Source organism: Eucyclogobius newberryi, unplaced genomic scaffold (genome assembly GCF_026437365.1).
Source record: "Eucyclogobius newberryi isolate DKJ021-1_F unplaced genomic scaffold, fEucNew1.0.hap1 SCAF_18, whole genome shotgun sequence".
Classification (NCBI taxonomy): domain Eukaryota; kingdom Metazoa; phylum Chordata; class Actinopteri; order Gobiiformes; family Gobiidae; genus Eucyclogobius; species Eucyclogobius newberryi.
Genome location: NW_027315812.1, coordinates 8,881,726 through 8,895,551, shown reverse-complemented (window position 1 = coordinate 8,895,551; position 13,826 = coordinate 8,881,726). Strand labels below are relative to the sequence as shown.

At 42.9% G+C, this 13,826-nt stretch overlaps 2 protein-coding genes and 1 non-coding gene across 4 annotated transcripts in view; all 3 read right to left on the bottom strand.

Annotated features, from left to right (window-relative positions):
* The window catches only part of LOC140364375 (eukaryotic translation initiation factor 5A-1-like), a 143,776-nt gene extending 131,099 nt beyond the window's left edge, over positions 1 to 12,677 (bottom strand). The window contains exons 1-5 of one of the 2 annotated variants that reach the window (XM_072450481.1): positions 12,540 to 12,677; positions 10,248 to 10,435; positions 8,395 to 8,499; positions 7,069 to 7,200; positions 6,274 to 6,362 (exon numbers count right to left, since the gene is read on the bottom strand). In XM_072450481.1, coding sequence (XP_072306582.1) covers positions 6,294 to 6,362; positions 7,069 to 7,200; positions 8,395 to 8,499; positions 10,248 to 10,415 — 474 coding nt within the window. In that variant the 5' untranslated portion in view covers positions 10,416 to 10,435; positions 12,540 to 12,677 and the 3' untranslated portion in view covers positions 6,274 to 6,293. Of the gene's footprint in view, positions 1 to 5,268; positions 6,363 to 7,068; positions 7,201 to 8,394; positions 8,500 to 10,247; positions 10,436 to 12,539 lie in introns of those variants that run through there. The other variant, XM_072450480.1, reaches the window with a different exon arrangement.
* On the bottom strand, positions 1,817 to 1,890 carry trnai-aau (transfer RNA isoleucine (anticodon AAU)). The gene has a single exon. It is a non-coding gene; the product is annotated as a tRNA-Ile (tRNA).
* rpl22l1 (ribosomal protein L22-like 1) lies at positions 2,954 to 3,971 on the bottom strand (the record flags this gene model as incomplete). Its single annotated transcript, XM_072451323.1, has 3 exons — positions 2,954 to 3,133; positions 3,329 to 3,450; positions 3,852 to 3,971. Coding segments are annotated over 3 exons (387 nt in total), but the record flags the coding sequence as incomplete, so codon positions are not given.
* Positions 12,678 to 13,826: the final 1,149 nt, after the last annotated feature.

Here is a 13,826-nt window from a genome sequence, read left to right as displayed (position 1 = left end):
ACGCCTCCGTTAAACTAATCAAGATTGCGGACGACACAAGCCTCATCGGGCTCATCTTGGATGGGGATGAGTCTGTCTACAGGAGGGAGGTGGACCGGCTGGTGTCCTGGTGTAGCGGTAACAACCTGGAGTTCACTGCCCAGAAAACAGTGAAGATGATCGTGGACTTCAGGAAAGGTAAAGCCCCCCAGCCCCCCCCTCCTCATCTCGGACTCCCCCATCTCCACTGTGGACTCCCTCCGCTTTCTCGGTACCACCATCACCATCAGCTCCCTCACCGTGAAGACCCAGCAGAGGATGTACTTCCTGCGGCAGCTGAGGAAAGCCAAGCTGACAGCGCAGATGATGGTGCCGTTCTACACGGCCATCATTGACTCCATCCTCACCTCCTCCATCACCATGTGGTACGCTGGAGCCACAGCCAGGGACAAACAGAGACTACAGTGCATTGTGCGCTCTGCTGAGAAGGTGATCGGCCGCGACCTTCCATCTCTGCAGGACCTGTACGTCTGCAGGACTCTTGGACGTGCAGGTCGAATCACAGCCGACCTTTCTCACCCTGGACACGGACTATTTGAGCCACTCCCCTCTGGCAGGAGGCCACTCCCCTCAGGCAGGAGGCCACTCCCCTCAGGCAGAAGGCCACTCCCCTTAGGCAGGAGGCCACTCCCCTTAGGCAGGAGGCCACTCCCCTCAGGCAGGAGGCCACTGATTCAGGTTCTGATATTTAGTCAGACCAGGAGTTTTAGACAGACACTTTACACGATTGTATAAAAGGAAAATTAGATGTCATTATTTCCTGTTGACAAAATGTCTTTATAAACAAAAACTGAACAATAATTGGACTTTTATGATTTTGTGTTGAATAATGCATTACAATATATTTGCTGCACAGTTTATGAATGTCTGCTGTGTTATTATATATAAAAATAAGAGTAGAAAAAGCTTCAGTTGTAGTCATCTGGACTCAGTTTGAAAAAATAGACGTTTCGACTCTCATCCAAGAGTCATTGTCAATAAAAGAATTTAGATCGAGAACTCCGATATTAATACTGTTCTGTGGTAAGACCCGCCCATTGGGCGGAGCCTTCCTGAAGTAGAAAGAGTTGTTTGTTTCAACAGAAACTCCCCCTTGTATCTACCGAGCTAGCCTATTCAGAATCTTAATGGGCTATTAGAAACCTCTTTGTCTTTGTGAGACCCTGGCTCAACCACCCTGAGTACCTGATTAGCATCTAAGTGTCCTTGTCCTGGTCCTCTACCTTTCCAGGGGTTCAGTAACCCATTATAAATAACAAATAACATTTAGATGCTAATCAGGTACTCAGGGTGGTTGAGCCAGGGTCTCACAAAGACAAAGAGGATTCTAATAGCCCATTAAGATTCTGAATAGGCTAGCTCGGTAGATACAAGGGGGAAGTTTCTGTTGAAACAAACAACTCTTTCTACTTCAGGAAGGCTCCTCCCAATGGGCGGGTCTTACCACAGAACAGTATTAATATCGGAGTTCTCGACCTAAATTATTTTATTGACAATGACTCTTGGATGAGAGTCGAAACGTCTATTTTTTCAAACTGAGTCCAGATGACTACAACTGAAGCTTTTTCTACTATGGAACACGCCTGGACGAATGAGGGATTACACCGACATAAAAATAAGAGATTGTAAAGTAGTCTATGTAATTTAGCGCTTCATGTACTTGTAATCATAAAGAAGTAGAATGTATATGTCCATGTTGTTTCTTGGCTTAGTTGTTTGGCCAAGTTTAGTTAGACTTTGGAAAAACATCTTTACTAAATAATCTACAAAAACCGAGTGGCCAGTACGGGGATCGAACCCGCGACCTTGGCGTTATTAGCACCACGCTCTAACCAACTGAGCTAACCGGCCATGCATTGGACCAATGGTCCAACGGTATAATACAAGTAAATGATAGAAGCTACATCTTGACTTAAACACTTGAGTCCAGTTTGATGTTGTTCAGACACGTTTAAAGAGTCCTAAAGACAGAGGGGGCGTGTCTGTTCCATCAAACCGCTCTGGAGGATTCTGATTGGTCGTGTAACTGGCTCTGGGAAACCCGACTCTGAGGATCACATGACTCCAGATTACGACTAAACACACGTCAACTCAACGTGAAGAGTAAACGTGCAGAGAAGAGGTTTGACTGTACTAATATATCACTTTTTAAAATCCAGAACCCAAAAATGAACCCTAAGATGATTTTTTAGCTTGAATATCGTTAAAACAAAATGAAAATAACACCAATTTACTCCGAGACAAACTGTTCATCAGAAACAGCTTCATTACCATCATCAGTGAATAAAACAGTAAATATGTTTGTTTTCTTGCACACTACTGTACATGTAATCGTGTTACAGGCTGTTCTGCAGTGCCATCTCCCTCCCTCCTCTGCTGCTGAAGGTGCATTCCAGTGGCTCACAGTTCATCAGCACCAGATGAACACGTGGACCTGCTCCAGATCAGACACAGGAGCTGCACGCGGGCTTCAGCCGTGATCGTGGCTCTTTATTTATGGCTCATCGATTGGTTCATACACAGCATCAAGTAACAACATGTGTAATAACATGTTTACCCTTGTGCAGACAGTTATAGACATCTGACTCTGCATTTCAGACTCAAAATGTATAAATAACCCATTAGTTCAACCAGTTCTGATCAAGTATTTTCATATTTCAAACATTTCCATATTCAAATGTTTCCTTACACACCACTTAAGACATTTGTTTAGCATAAAATATATATAAATGTAGTATAAGCTAAAGCAACTATAAATCCACGTAACTTCAAATTTGAGAATGGTGAGGTTTTACACACAGAGCAATTATAAACCTTATTTTAACTCATAATTAAAACAGAAGTTCTGTTGTGGGTCTGGCTCCCTCTACTGGCCGCCTTCGACACTACAGAATAAATGGCAGGACATATGAAGTTGGATTTTCTCGTTTTTTATTCATCGCTTGCGCTTCACTCGTCGGCCTCGGACTCCTCGTCGTCTTGGCTGATCTGGAAGTATCTCAGCTCGTACGTCTCTTTGTCGGACGCCACCACACGCAGCCAGTCGCGCAGGTTGTTCTTCTTTAGGTACTTCTTGGTCAGATATTTCAGGTACCTGCAGCACACGAGGAATTAAAAGGCTGCATCATAAAGTAGCAGAGAATACGGACAATAGACGATGACATTTAGGACAATACGGCCAACTATAAGCACCAGTATTTAATCAACAGTTGCTCTAACGTTTCAAAAAGACATTCAACTTGACGGCGATTTGTTTGAGTAGTTTTTGATGGTGGATATTCCTCATCACCTTTTAGAGAACTGCTTCTCGGACGTGACGTTGATCTTGTTCTTCATGCGGCCGACCTGGACCACGTTTCCCAGGTTCCCCGTCTTTCCGTTCACCTTGATCCTCTCTTTGAGGAATGTTTCCTATTGGACAGAGCACAGTGACCACTAGGGAAGGGAACCCTAGTCCTGGCGCTAGGGAAGAGAACCCTAGACCGACACGGAGTTAGCCACAGCGATCACGTCACCTGTGCATTTCTTTCATGTTAATCAGGGTTTGGCATTGTGTTTTTGGCTTTTCCATGACCGTCAGGGTTTAACAGAGCAGTCAAAGTTAGTTTTAAGGTTTTAGAGGGCTCTTAAATCAAATTGACTTTAGTCTAAGATCAGTTTAGAGACAGTGTTTTTGAGGTTAAGATCCTAAAATTTATATTTGTACACATCTCTTTTAATCCAAATAAATGCCAAAACCTGATGTTAAGAAACAGAATTCAAGATCAATAAAGAATCAAAGATTAAACATGTGATTTGACATAAATACGTACAAAGTTGGAGGAGTCCAGGATGCCGTCTTCCACTGGATGGGTCAGGTCCAGGGTGAACTTCCACTGGGCACCCTTTCTGGACCTTTTGCCAACAACAGGCCTCTTCTGCGTTTTAATCTGTCAAAGATTTAATTTACAATTTAATCAGGAATTTCTTAACTCAGTCTGCGCAATTAAGCTTTAATTGAGACTCAAGTAACATCTAATCGCCTATGCTTGACTTTTTACCTGCAGTTTAAAATGAAAAATGTCAATAGCAACAGTTTTTTCTATCACGCATTATCCAAACCTAATGAAGTTTAAATGAATGGAACACGTGTAAAGCAAACGTCAAGACTTCGTGCTAATGCTAACTATGCTAACTTCATGCGTTTTCTACAATTTAACATATCAATTCCCTTTATATTTTTAATCAACCATTAACCGCTCGTCTTGTAACTTCATACAACACGTAAAATATAAAGACATGTGCAGTTTAAACATCAATATTTGCAGGATTTTAGCGGTGAGCGCGAACTCTCACCGGTGCCATGACGAGCGCAGGAAGGAGAAAGAGACAGACCGGACGTGACGCAGGTGCGTTACTGGCGCCGCATCTTCCTTATTTGGTTACGCACGGCCAGAAATAGTTCCACACTTCTATGACAATTAAAATATTTATTAAAACACACAATAAACGTAGTCAGACCATACGTTACACTGCTTTTGCTCAAAGTTTAATTTTTGTGTGTAAATTTTAAGACTTTTCGCACAACCGGGTTTGACAATGAGCGCGCGGCGTTTAGCAGCGGTCAGCGGCTGTAATGAGTCCAAAGGGCAGATGTAGACCAACACCTCACTGATAATGAACCTGCTGAGCCCGGTTAACCATTGACAAAGCGCGTTATAAACACACACCGCGGCTCTCTCCCTGTGTGCCCCCCGGTGTGTGCGTCACCTCTGCCCAGTCCAGACTTCTTTCCATTGTGATCTTTTGAGTGCAGTTATGATTCACACCATCATGGGCTTGTGGGTTTGGGTTGGCCGCGCCCTGGAATGTTGCAAGAGAGGTTTCCACAGAATCAGAACATGCTGGAGCAACATAAAGCAGGTTAATAAGGCTGTGTGAGTAAGCCTTTCATAGTTCAGAAAACCCATCCCAAGTCTACTGATAGTTCTGCAGAATTTTAGATTGTGTTTACTCCAATGCAAACATTTTTCCCTTTCATATTTTCAGTGCTAGTATGAATAAGAAACAATTTAAACAAACCTTATTCTATAGCTACGCGTTTCAATTGTGCAGCACTAGACCCAAGACTTCCCAAATATCTCATTTTGAAGGTCATTTCCCGCATAATACACCCACTTTTGACACAAAACGACCACTTCCACGTCACAGAGCCCGGCGAAACGTTGACAAAAAGGCAGACGAGACATATTTTGCAGTTTTTGTCCATTTGTTTAACATTTTATTTTGCCATCTCCAGTCAGGTGACAAAGGCCTCGAGTGAACAAAAAGAACGTTTGCAACCCTTATCGCCCTCCCCCCCTTTTCCTGATCGAATCCCTCCGAAACAGAAAAAAAGAAAGAAAAAAAAAAGCTTAATGTCATGACACACACCTCACTGCAAACTGGCCTCACCCCGCCCCACCCAGCCCCGCCCACCCTCACGTTACAGGAGGCCCACGCCAATCCTCACTCGCACCAAGAAAAACACTTTTGTAGGTTTTTTTTTTGTGTGTGTTTGGGGGATTTGAACTCCCGCTGTACAGACGAGAGCTCGGCATCACCCGGAGCAGTTTGTTCTATAGTTTGATATATTTAGAGCTTTAAAACATGCTTTGGGGGGGGGTCCGCACCGTCGAGCTGGGAGCAAAAACGGCGGCTAAATTTATTTTACCTACCGGGAAAAAAGAACTCTCCCTTATCGCTTTTAAAACAACTCGTGACACCCCCAGTTTCCTCCCCCCCGGCCCCGCCCTCCCCACTCAAGGCTGTCTAAAAGATAATAATCATACAAAAGCTGAATCCCGGTGGTGGTTGACGATCAGGAATGTGAACGACGACACTCGAGACGGCGAAAAAGGAAAAGAAAAAGAAAAACAACCGAAGCAGGAATGAGCGAAATGGGTATTTTTTTTTTCCAAGTTGTTTTATATAAAGTTACCAACAAAACCTTATAGTGATAAAGGTCAGAGGGCTACACGGCAAGCTGCGGTGGAAATTAAATTAAAACTGTGGGAGGGGGGAGAGAGAGAGAGGGAAAAGAAAAGGGGAGGAGAAAAAGCATCGTATGAGTCGATGAACCACAGAACGAGTCGAAGGTTCGTTTGAAAAAAAAGGCCGGCGGCTTCTTTTGGTTACAGGAGAACCAATGAGAATGCGGAAACTGGTCGTGGGCGGTGCTCGTTGCGCGCGGGCGGCGGGAAAACGTGTCGTCACTGAAAAAGGGCCGCCCCGCTTTATTTGCTGCTGGCCATCACCTTGGTGGCGATGGCGCACTCCTCCCCCATGGCACAGATCACGGTGACCTGCGACGAGAAGAAGAGAAAACTCAGCTCAATCGAAGTTTACGTGTAAACTTTATTATATTTGGCATGTTCTTTCCATGAAGCGTAAGAGGCGGATGTACGTTCAGGCAATCATTAACATGCGAGAAATTAAGAGCAGAGAACACACATTGGATCGATTTAATGAAAGGAAAAGTTGATTTGTGAAGTAAACAACAACGTTACAGCAATTTGAGCCTTGTCATGCATTTTTATTTATTTATTGAAGTCAAATCTGTGTCAAAGTCTCTTAATTTAAGCCTGCGACTGCCAAACAAAGTAAAAAAACAAACTTATATACATTTATACTCCGGAGCGACTTATGTGATATTATTTGTTATTTTCACACTTGCAACCGCATTTCATACTCCAGTGCGACTTGTATGGTTTTTTATTCTCTATTATGCATTTTTTGGCTGGTGTGACTTATACTCCGGAAAATACGGTAGTCAATTCAATGCAAGTGGCTTTTGTAACTACAGGAATGCTTCAGTTAAGCTTTAAACTTACTTAACTTAATACATTCATAAAAAAAGTCCATAGTTTCTTTAAATGCTATGAATATTCCAAAAGCAAAGAAACTTTAGGAGACGATACAAGATCTAAAATGACGGCCTTCAGCAGGTTCGGAAAGCTCTAAAAAGGCAGCGTCAAAGCCGAAGACAGAATATGCACACGCTTAAATTACCATGAACTCCTCTGAATTGGTGAACTTTGACTCGATCTCTCTGCCCACTTCGTTGTCGGGGACGCGCAGGTCCTCTCTGATGTCGCCGTTGTCGTTCATCAGGGACATGAAGCCTTCGTTGATGTTGACGACCTGAGAAACAAACGCGTTCCTCCGTCAGAAACAGCACTGGAAAAGCCATGCAGACAAAACTGACAATATATTTTAAAAAAACTAATACAATCTTCTGGCTTTTCTTTGGACGGGGCAGTAGTGTGAAATGGGGAGAGAAGGTAGAGACATTCAGCAAACGCTCGAGGTCGAGACGTAAACCAAACATGGATGTTACGCCTTAAACCACTGGCAATCACATTATGTTTATGAAAATATTGTTTAATTTAGCTCTTTTCAAAGCTCACATTTGATCATAAAGAGCATTAACTCTAGTCAAGCAGTTTAAATTAAGTTAATTTAGTGAGATCTTCTTTGTTATAAATAAAATGTACAAGAGTTAGAGCATAGATCCATCTGAGACGAGACATTTAAGAAAGTCAAACAATACAAAACAGCCATGACAGAAAATGTTGGATTATTTTGTAACAGGTCCGTTTTGCTCCGGGTCTAATATTAAAAATTATACACCATTTCAGACATAAGTTATTTATTTTAGGACGCACCTGGCCCAAACCTGCCTGAAGACAGGGTTAGGGTTATAAAAGGTGAATGTGCCTGTGGGCAGTGTTTGACCAGAGCTTCAGCAAACACGACTTTGTGTGGATGGATGTGCAGCTGACCCTCTGACCAGCCCGACCCCCTGACCAGCCCGACCCCCTGACCAGCCCGACCCCCTGACCGGCGCAGTGACCAGGGTCTGTCTCTTTCTGGTCACACTAAAGCATCGATACAAAGAGGCACATTCCTGCAGTTGAACTCTGCGCTTGTTTAAATGCAAAGAAGACACGCGTTTATCAGCCACATCTGATAAACATTATTTTAAAAATTGTATATATATTAATGACTGTATAGAATCAGACAAAGTCCATTTTATTTGGAAATTCTAAATTGTATGCATGCCCTTTGATTTTTTTTATTTTATTATAGTCTGCATTTTTAAATTTATTATCATTGTCAGCATTTAAAACTTTAAATGCATTTTTAAAAAACATAATTATCAATAAATTGTTATTATTAAAATTATTCATTCATTCTTGATTGTATGTTGCCCCTTTTAACTCCGATTCCAGTCCTTGAGCGTGTCTTTTAATCTCGTTTGCCTCGTATCCGTCGAATAACGACACGTGATGTCATTAGGCCCCCGAGCGAGCGGCTTTAAAGGGCCCGTCGTACCTGGTAATCGTTCCTCTTGATGTTGGGGACGTCCATGTTGTGGGTGGAGGGGCACATGTCCTCATACTTCTTGTTGGTGAAGATGTCGATGCCAACCATGTTCACCTGCAGGAGGCGCAAGAAAGACATGTGAGCGACGAAGGGCGGGGCAGCGGCTACACATTTACACGATAATATAAAGAATATAGCTCACGTTTCAACCTAGGCGCACTTTTGTCTTTGAGAGTGTGTTTTGTCAAAATAATCATTACCGTATTTTCCGGACTATAAGTCACACCTTTTATCATGGTTTTTGCCGTGGTGCGACTTAGGTGATATCATTCATTATTTTCACACATGACAACCACAAGAGGGCGCTCTAGGCTCTAAGCGACGCAGAAGAAGAATCTGCTCTTCCTCTTCCTCTGGAGTTTGTGGAGTTGTTTAGAAGTGACACAGAGGAAGAAGAATTCAATGGATTTAGTGATTTGGGGTAAAACTGATGCTTTGGTAAACTTGTTAGCATGTTCTTTATGCTATAGTTATCTGAATAACTGTTCATATGTTACGTTAACATACCAGACACTTACCACAGTTCTGTCTGTGCCTCATGTAGCTGAAGGTGTTAGCGTTAGCATACGTACACCTATTCACCATGTTCTCTCATCTGTTATTATTTTAAACTGCATTTCAAGATTAAATGTCTGTTCTTGTCTTGGATTTTATCAAAAAAATTTCCCCCCAAAAACGACTTTCTTCTCTATTATCCATTTTTTGGCTGGTGCGACTTATACTCTGGAAAATACGTATGTACGTAAATACGTAAGCGGCCCTCAACAGAGTGAAGAGAACCAAGAAGCAGGACAAAAGGGAAACTGAACAGAGAAGGAAGGGTGTCTCTATCCCTTATGTGTCTGGCCTGTCGGAAAAACTGCAGAGAATTTTTAGACAACACGAAGTCCCTGTTTATTTTAAACCAGGAAACACTTTAAGACATAAACTGGTTCACCCAAAGGACAAGTTGCCGACTCAAAAACAGAGCACTGTAGTTTACTCGATCCAATGCAGTGAAGAAAGTTGTAAAGAACGTTACATAGGTGAGACGAAACAGCCTCTACACAAGAGGCTTTATCAGCACAGAAGAAATACTAGTTCAGGACCTCAGAGCGCCGTGCATCTCCATCTTGAAGCCTCTAATCACTCGTTTGAAGACGGTGAGGTGAAGGTTTTAAGCAGGGAGAAAAGATGGTTTGAAAGAGGAGTCAAGGAAGCTATTTTTGTTAAAAAAGAAAGACCTTCTTTAAACAGAAATGGAGGGCTAAGGTTTAATCTTCCTGTTATTTATAATGGGTTACTGAACCCCTGGAAAGGTAAAGGACATTCAGATGCTAATCAGGTACTCAGGGTGGTTGAGTCAGGGTCTCACAAAGACAAAGAGGTTTCTAATAGCCCATTAAGATTCTGAATAGGCTAGCTCGGTAGATACAAGGGGGGAGTTTCTGTTGAAACAAACAACTCTTTCTACTTCAGGAAAGCTCCGCCCAATGGGCGGGTCTTACCACAGAACAGTATTAATATCGGAGTTCTCGATCTAAATTCTTTTATTGACAATGACTCTTGGATGAGAGTCGAAACGTCTATTTTTTCTAACTGAGTCCAGATGACTACAACTGAACCTTTTTCTACTATGGAAAATACGGTACATTAAACTGAAAAAAAAATGCAAAAAGCCACTGAAAAAGACAATTATTTTTAGTACAATTGAAGTTCACAGCTACAAAAACAGTATTAATAGCATTATAATTATCTCCGCATGTTAACGAAGTGAACTGTTCAAGGCGTGGCCGGATGTGCCCCGCCTCTCGAGTCCGTACCTTGGCGTGGCCGTGCTTGCCGGTCTTGGAGGTGGACATCTCTACGATCTTGCAGGGACGTCCCTTGAGCACCACGAAGCCGTTCTTGCGCAGGGCGGAGCACTGCTGGGGGTACGTGGCGGAGGCGCCGGACTCGACGGTGGTGAACTCGAGATCGGGGTCTGCCATGATGCTTTTGGTCTTAGGCGCTGCGCGGAAAACGATTAAACGAGTCAGTCACATTGTAAGAACACGAGAAAAAAACATTCGAGATTAAACTGGTTTATTTGACAGTGCAGTTCCATAAAACACATGAATAATATATAAAGCAGCCAATGATTATTTTAGTAGTTTACTTTAAAAAAAAATACATTTCCTTCCAAATAAACACATATTTACTAAGTCAGAGCATTAGCAATCTTCAAATATTATCTATAATATCCATTCTTTTGAGTCAATAAAGCCGCCGTCTTTGGGCTTGTATTATAATTAGTGTAGTGCAATTATAGTGCCATTAGCTATAATGAAAATATAGATTAATAGCAGCAAGATCAAGGAAACGTGTACAAATTGTAATTCTGCGGCGTTTCCCGTGAATAAAAAGGAGACTATGGCAGCCTTCCATAGTCTAAAACAAAGTAAACAATCGACTCACTGACAAATACTATTGAGATTGCTGTATTGTCTTAAAAAGTATAAAAAGACATAACACTGTTCAAAAAGTTACGGTTTAGAGATTGAACAGGGGCAATAAGTGACATATAGAACTTAATAGCTGTAGTGTAAGATACAAATGTGTTTAATGATCTACAGGGGCAGAGAAATGTTATTTATAGTGATAAATGAACGACTATTCTGTATTTCAGAAAGTTTGATTTGGTAAAGCCGGTCACAGACTTCAGGAACAGTGACTCGTTAAACTAAAGAAATTAAAGATATTCCACTGTCGCAGTCTCTGTTTTGTGTTGTCACAAAAGGTTAATATCGTGACATCGTTAAGATCCAATTAACTTCATAACAATCTTTTGAATGGGAAACTGCTCTTAAACGTCTGAAGAAGATTAAACCATGAAGTCATTGTATATGAAGCTGAATTTATTATGAAACGTCACATTTTAGTGTCACAATTGTAAGAAAAACATGTCACGACTAGAGTTAAGCAGCTTTACAAAATAGAACTTTCTGGAAAACAAAATAAAGTCCATTATGACAAAAACAGACAGAAAAAAATAGTTATTTACATTTAGATTATGTTATTTACATATTTTTAATAGATTTAATTGCTTTGAAAATTGTCACGTCACTTTCCTACTTCGTAGTCACGATGATCGATTAACCGACAGAACGTGACACCCCTGGTCGACATGTCACAGTCCCGCAGCTGCACCGCAAGCACGTGGCCAGGATTTGCGGTTAAACCCGCAGATTCCCGCGGTTACGGCGCCAAAGCCGCGCGCCGACTGTCGTGACCCGATCTGTCAGCGCGCGCGCCGCGACCCCCGCGAGCGCGTGAAGCGGCTCTGAGCACGAGGCTGCGCAGCGCTGCCATTCACGACCGCGCGAGCGCGAGCCAGACACAACTTCACCGCGTCATAAAAGTGCATTTTCACGGACGCCGCGGGTCAAAGCGCCGCGCGGGGGACGGGCTCGCGCGTCACGTCAATAGTTCAGCCGTGAACGGGACAAGACGCGGCGTGAACGGGCGAAAGAGCCGCAGAAACGAGCCGTGCGTAGTTTACGCAGCAAAGTGCCAAATAACGGGACATAGCGGCTAACAATAACCACACATGCTCCGCGGCTCACGCACACACGGACACTACGGGACATTCTGCGGGAGCAGCGAGGCGTTTACGGCGGTGTGGTCAGACGTGCTCCGGTGCCACGGAGAACACGCGTTTATTTACCACCGCAACAGTGTTTTATGCGTGATTGTAGCAGGCGGCCGCTCACTGCGGGTCACTTTGTCTGCACCGCCGCGATCACAAGTTGAATGACTGAAGCAGCGGCGAGTGTGACGTTCAGTCGCGGTTGCAAAGGGAAACTCGCCGGGTGAAAGTGCAGCTTTTATCGCGGCCGCGGCAGTGACAAGCCGCTTTCCCTGCGCGCGTCGCCAAAGGCCGCACGGCGCTCTCAATCCGCCTGACTCCGCACAGCTCCCACACCCAGCCCCGCCGCGTCCCGGGGCCGCGCAGACCCGGTCCCGGGGCCCCACGACGCGCCGCTCCTGCTCCGCACACGGTTCAGAAGCAGCGAGACACCGCAACGTGAAGAGTTTCCCCCCCGAGGCACAAACACGCGCCATGCCACACTTACCTTCCAAGAAAAAGAGGACCGAGAGTGCGCATGCGCGGCCAACTTCACTGCAGCATCCGTAACCGGAAGCGGCCGCTGCGCAGGTTTATGTGCTTCCGGTGGGAGCTTGGCAGAAAGGGATGCCAGGTCCAGGGCATACATGGCAACCCGCCTCACCAGCACTTTCTATTCACTAAAAATAACCACCTGAACACGGCCTGAGGATGTGCTAAAGCGCGGGGCACGCGGAGCACGGGGGGCCACACCGGACAGGGGGGCCACACCGGGCACGTGTTTATTTGTTGTTGTTGTTGTTGTTGTTGTTGTTGTTGTTTTATGGCGGTTGGCATCCAATTGTTGCATTACCGCCAGACTTTATTCCTCAGACTTTTCGTAGTCCTCAGACTGTCGTAGTCCGTAAAAGAACTCCTTCCATTGCTTTGGTGTTTATTTGTTTACCATATGAAGCGGCCCAGGGCAAGATGAAGAAGTGACAGACATTCAATGCTTTTATCTTTATCTTTAGTCTGCGTCAATAATAATACATAATAATAACCTCCTCTTAAAATATGACGTCACTGCAGGGTTTCATATGACGTCACATTATTCTGTGAGTGTGTAATATTTCATACTGATGGGCACGTGACATGTGGTGAGTTGCAGGGTTCAACATTTGTGATTGCTTGATTTTAAAAGGAATGTACAATGTTGTCAATATGAAAATTTGGCTCTGGAAGTATGACATCATCACATTACAGAATGTTAAAGCTACAAATAACAAATAAAATATCAAAAATACACAGCAACAAAAAACATAGAAACTGTAGTTCATTTTATTCCAATTTTCTGTTAAACTGTATATTAATCTACAATTTTTACTTAAAAGCACGTGAAACAGATGAATGGATGAGAATATTAAATATAAAGTTAAAACATTTGTAAATATTAAAATTATATTCTATTAAGTACATGTTCTTTATGTTATTTAAGTCTAAACCCCAATGACCAACTGCTAACAAAAGTATAAATAATATTAATGCTTTTTGGTGATGTTATGTATGTGCAAAATGCTATATACAATAATGTGCATGATAATTGATAAATGTTTAACCTCATTAAAAAAACACTGAGCTAAATTATACTCACTATAAAACTAACATGTAGAATATTCTTTATAACTCTAACTTATCAAACTGATATTTATAATAAGCTTATTGTAAAACATTGATTAGTATACATCATATGTTTAACTCAAAAAGCCATTTGTGGACCATAATAATGTCAAATCAGATGACAAATATGATTCAC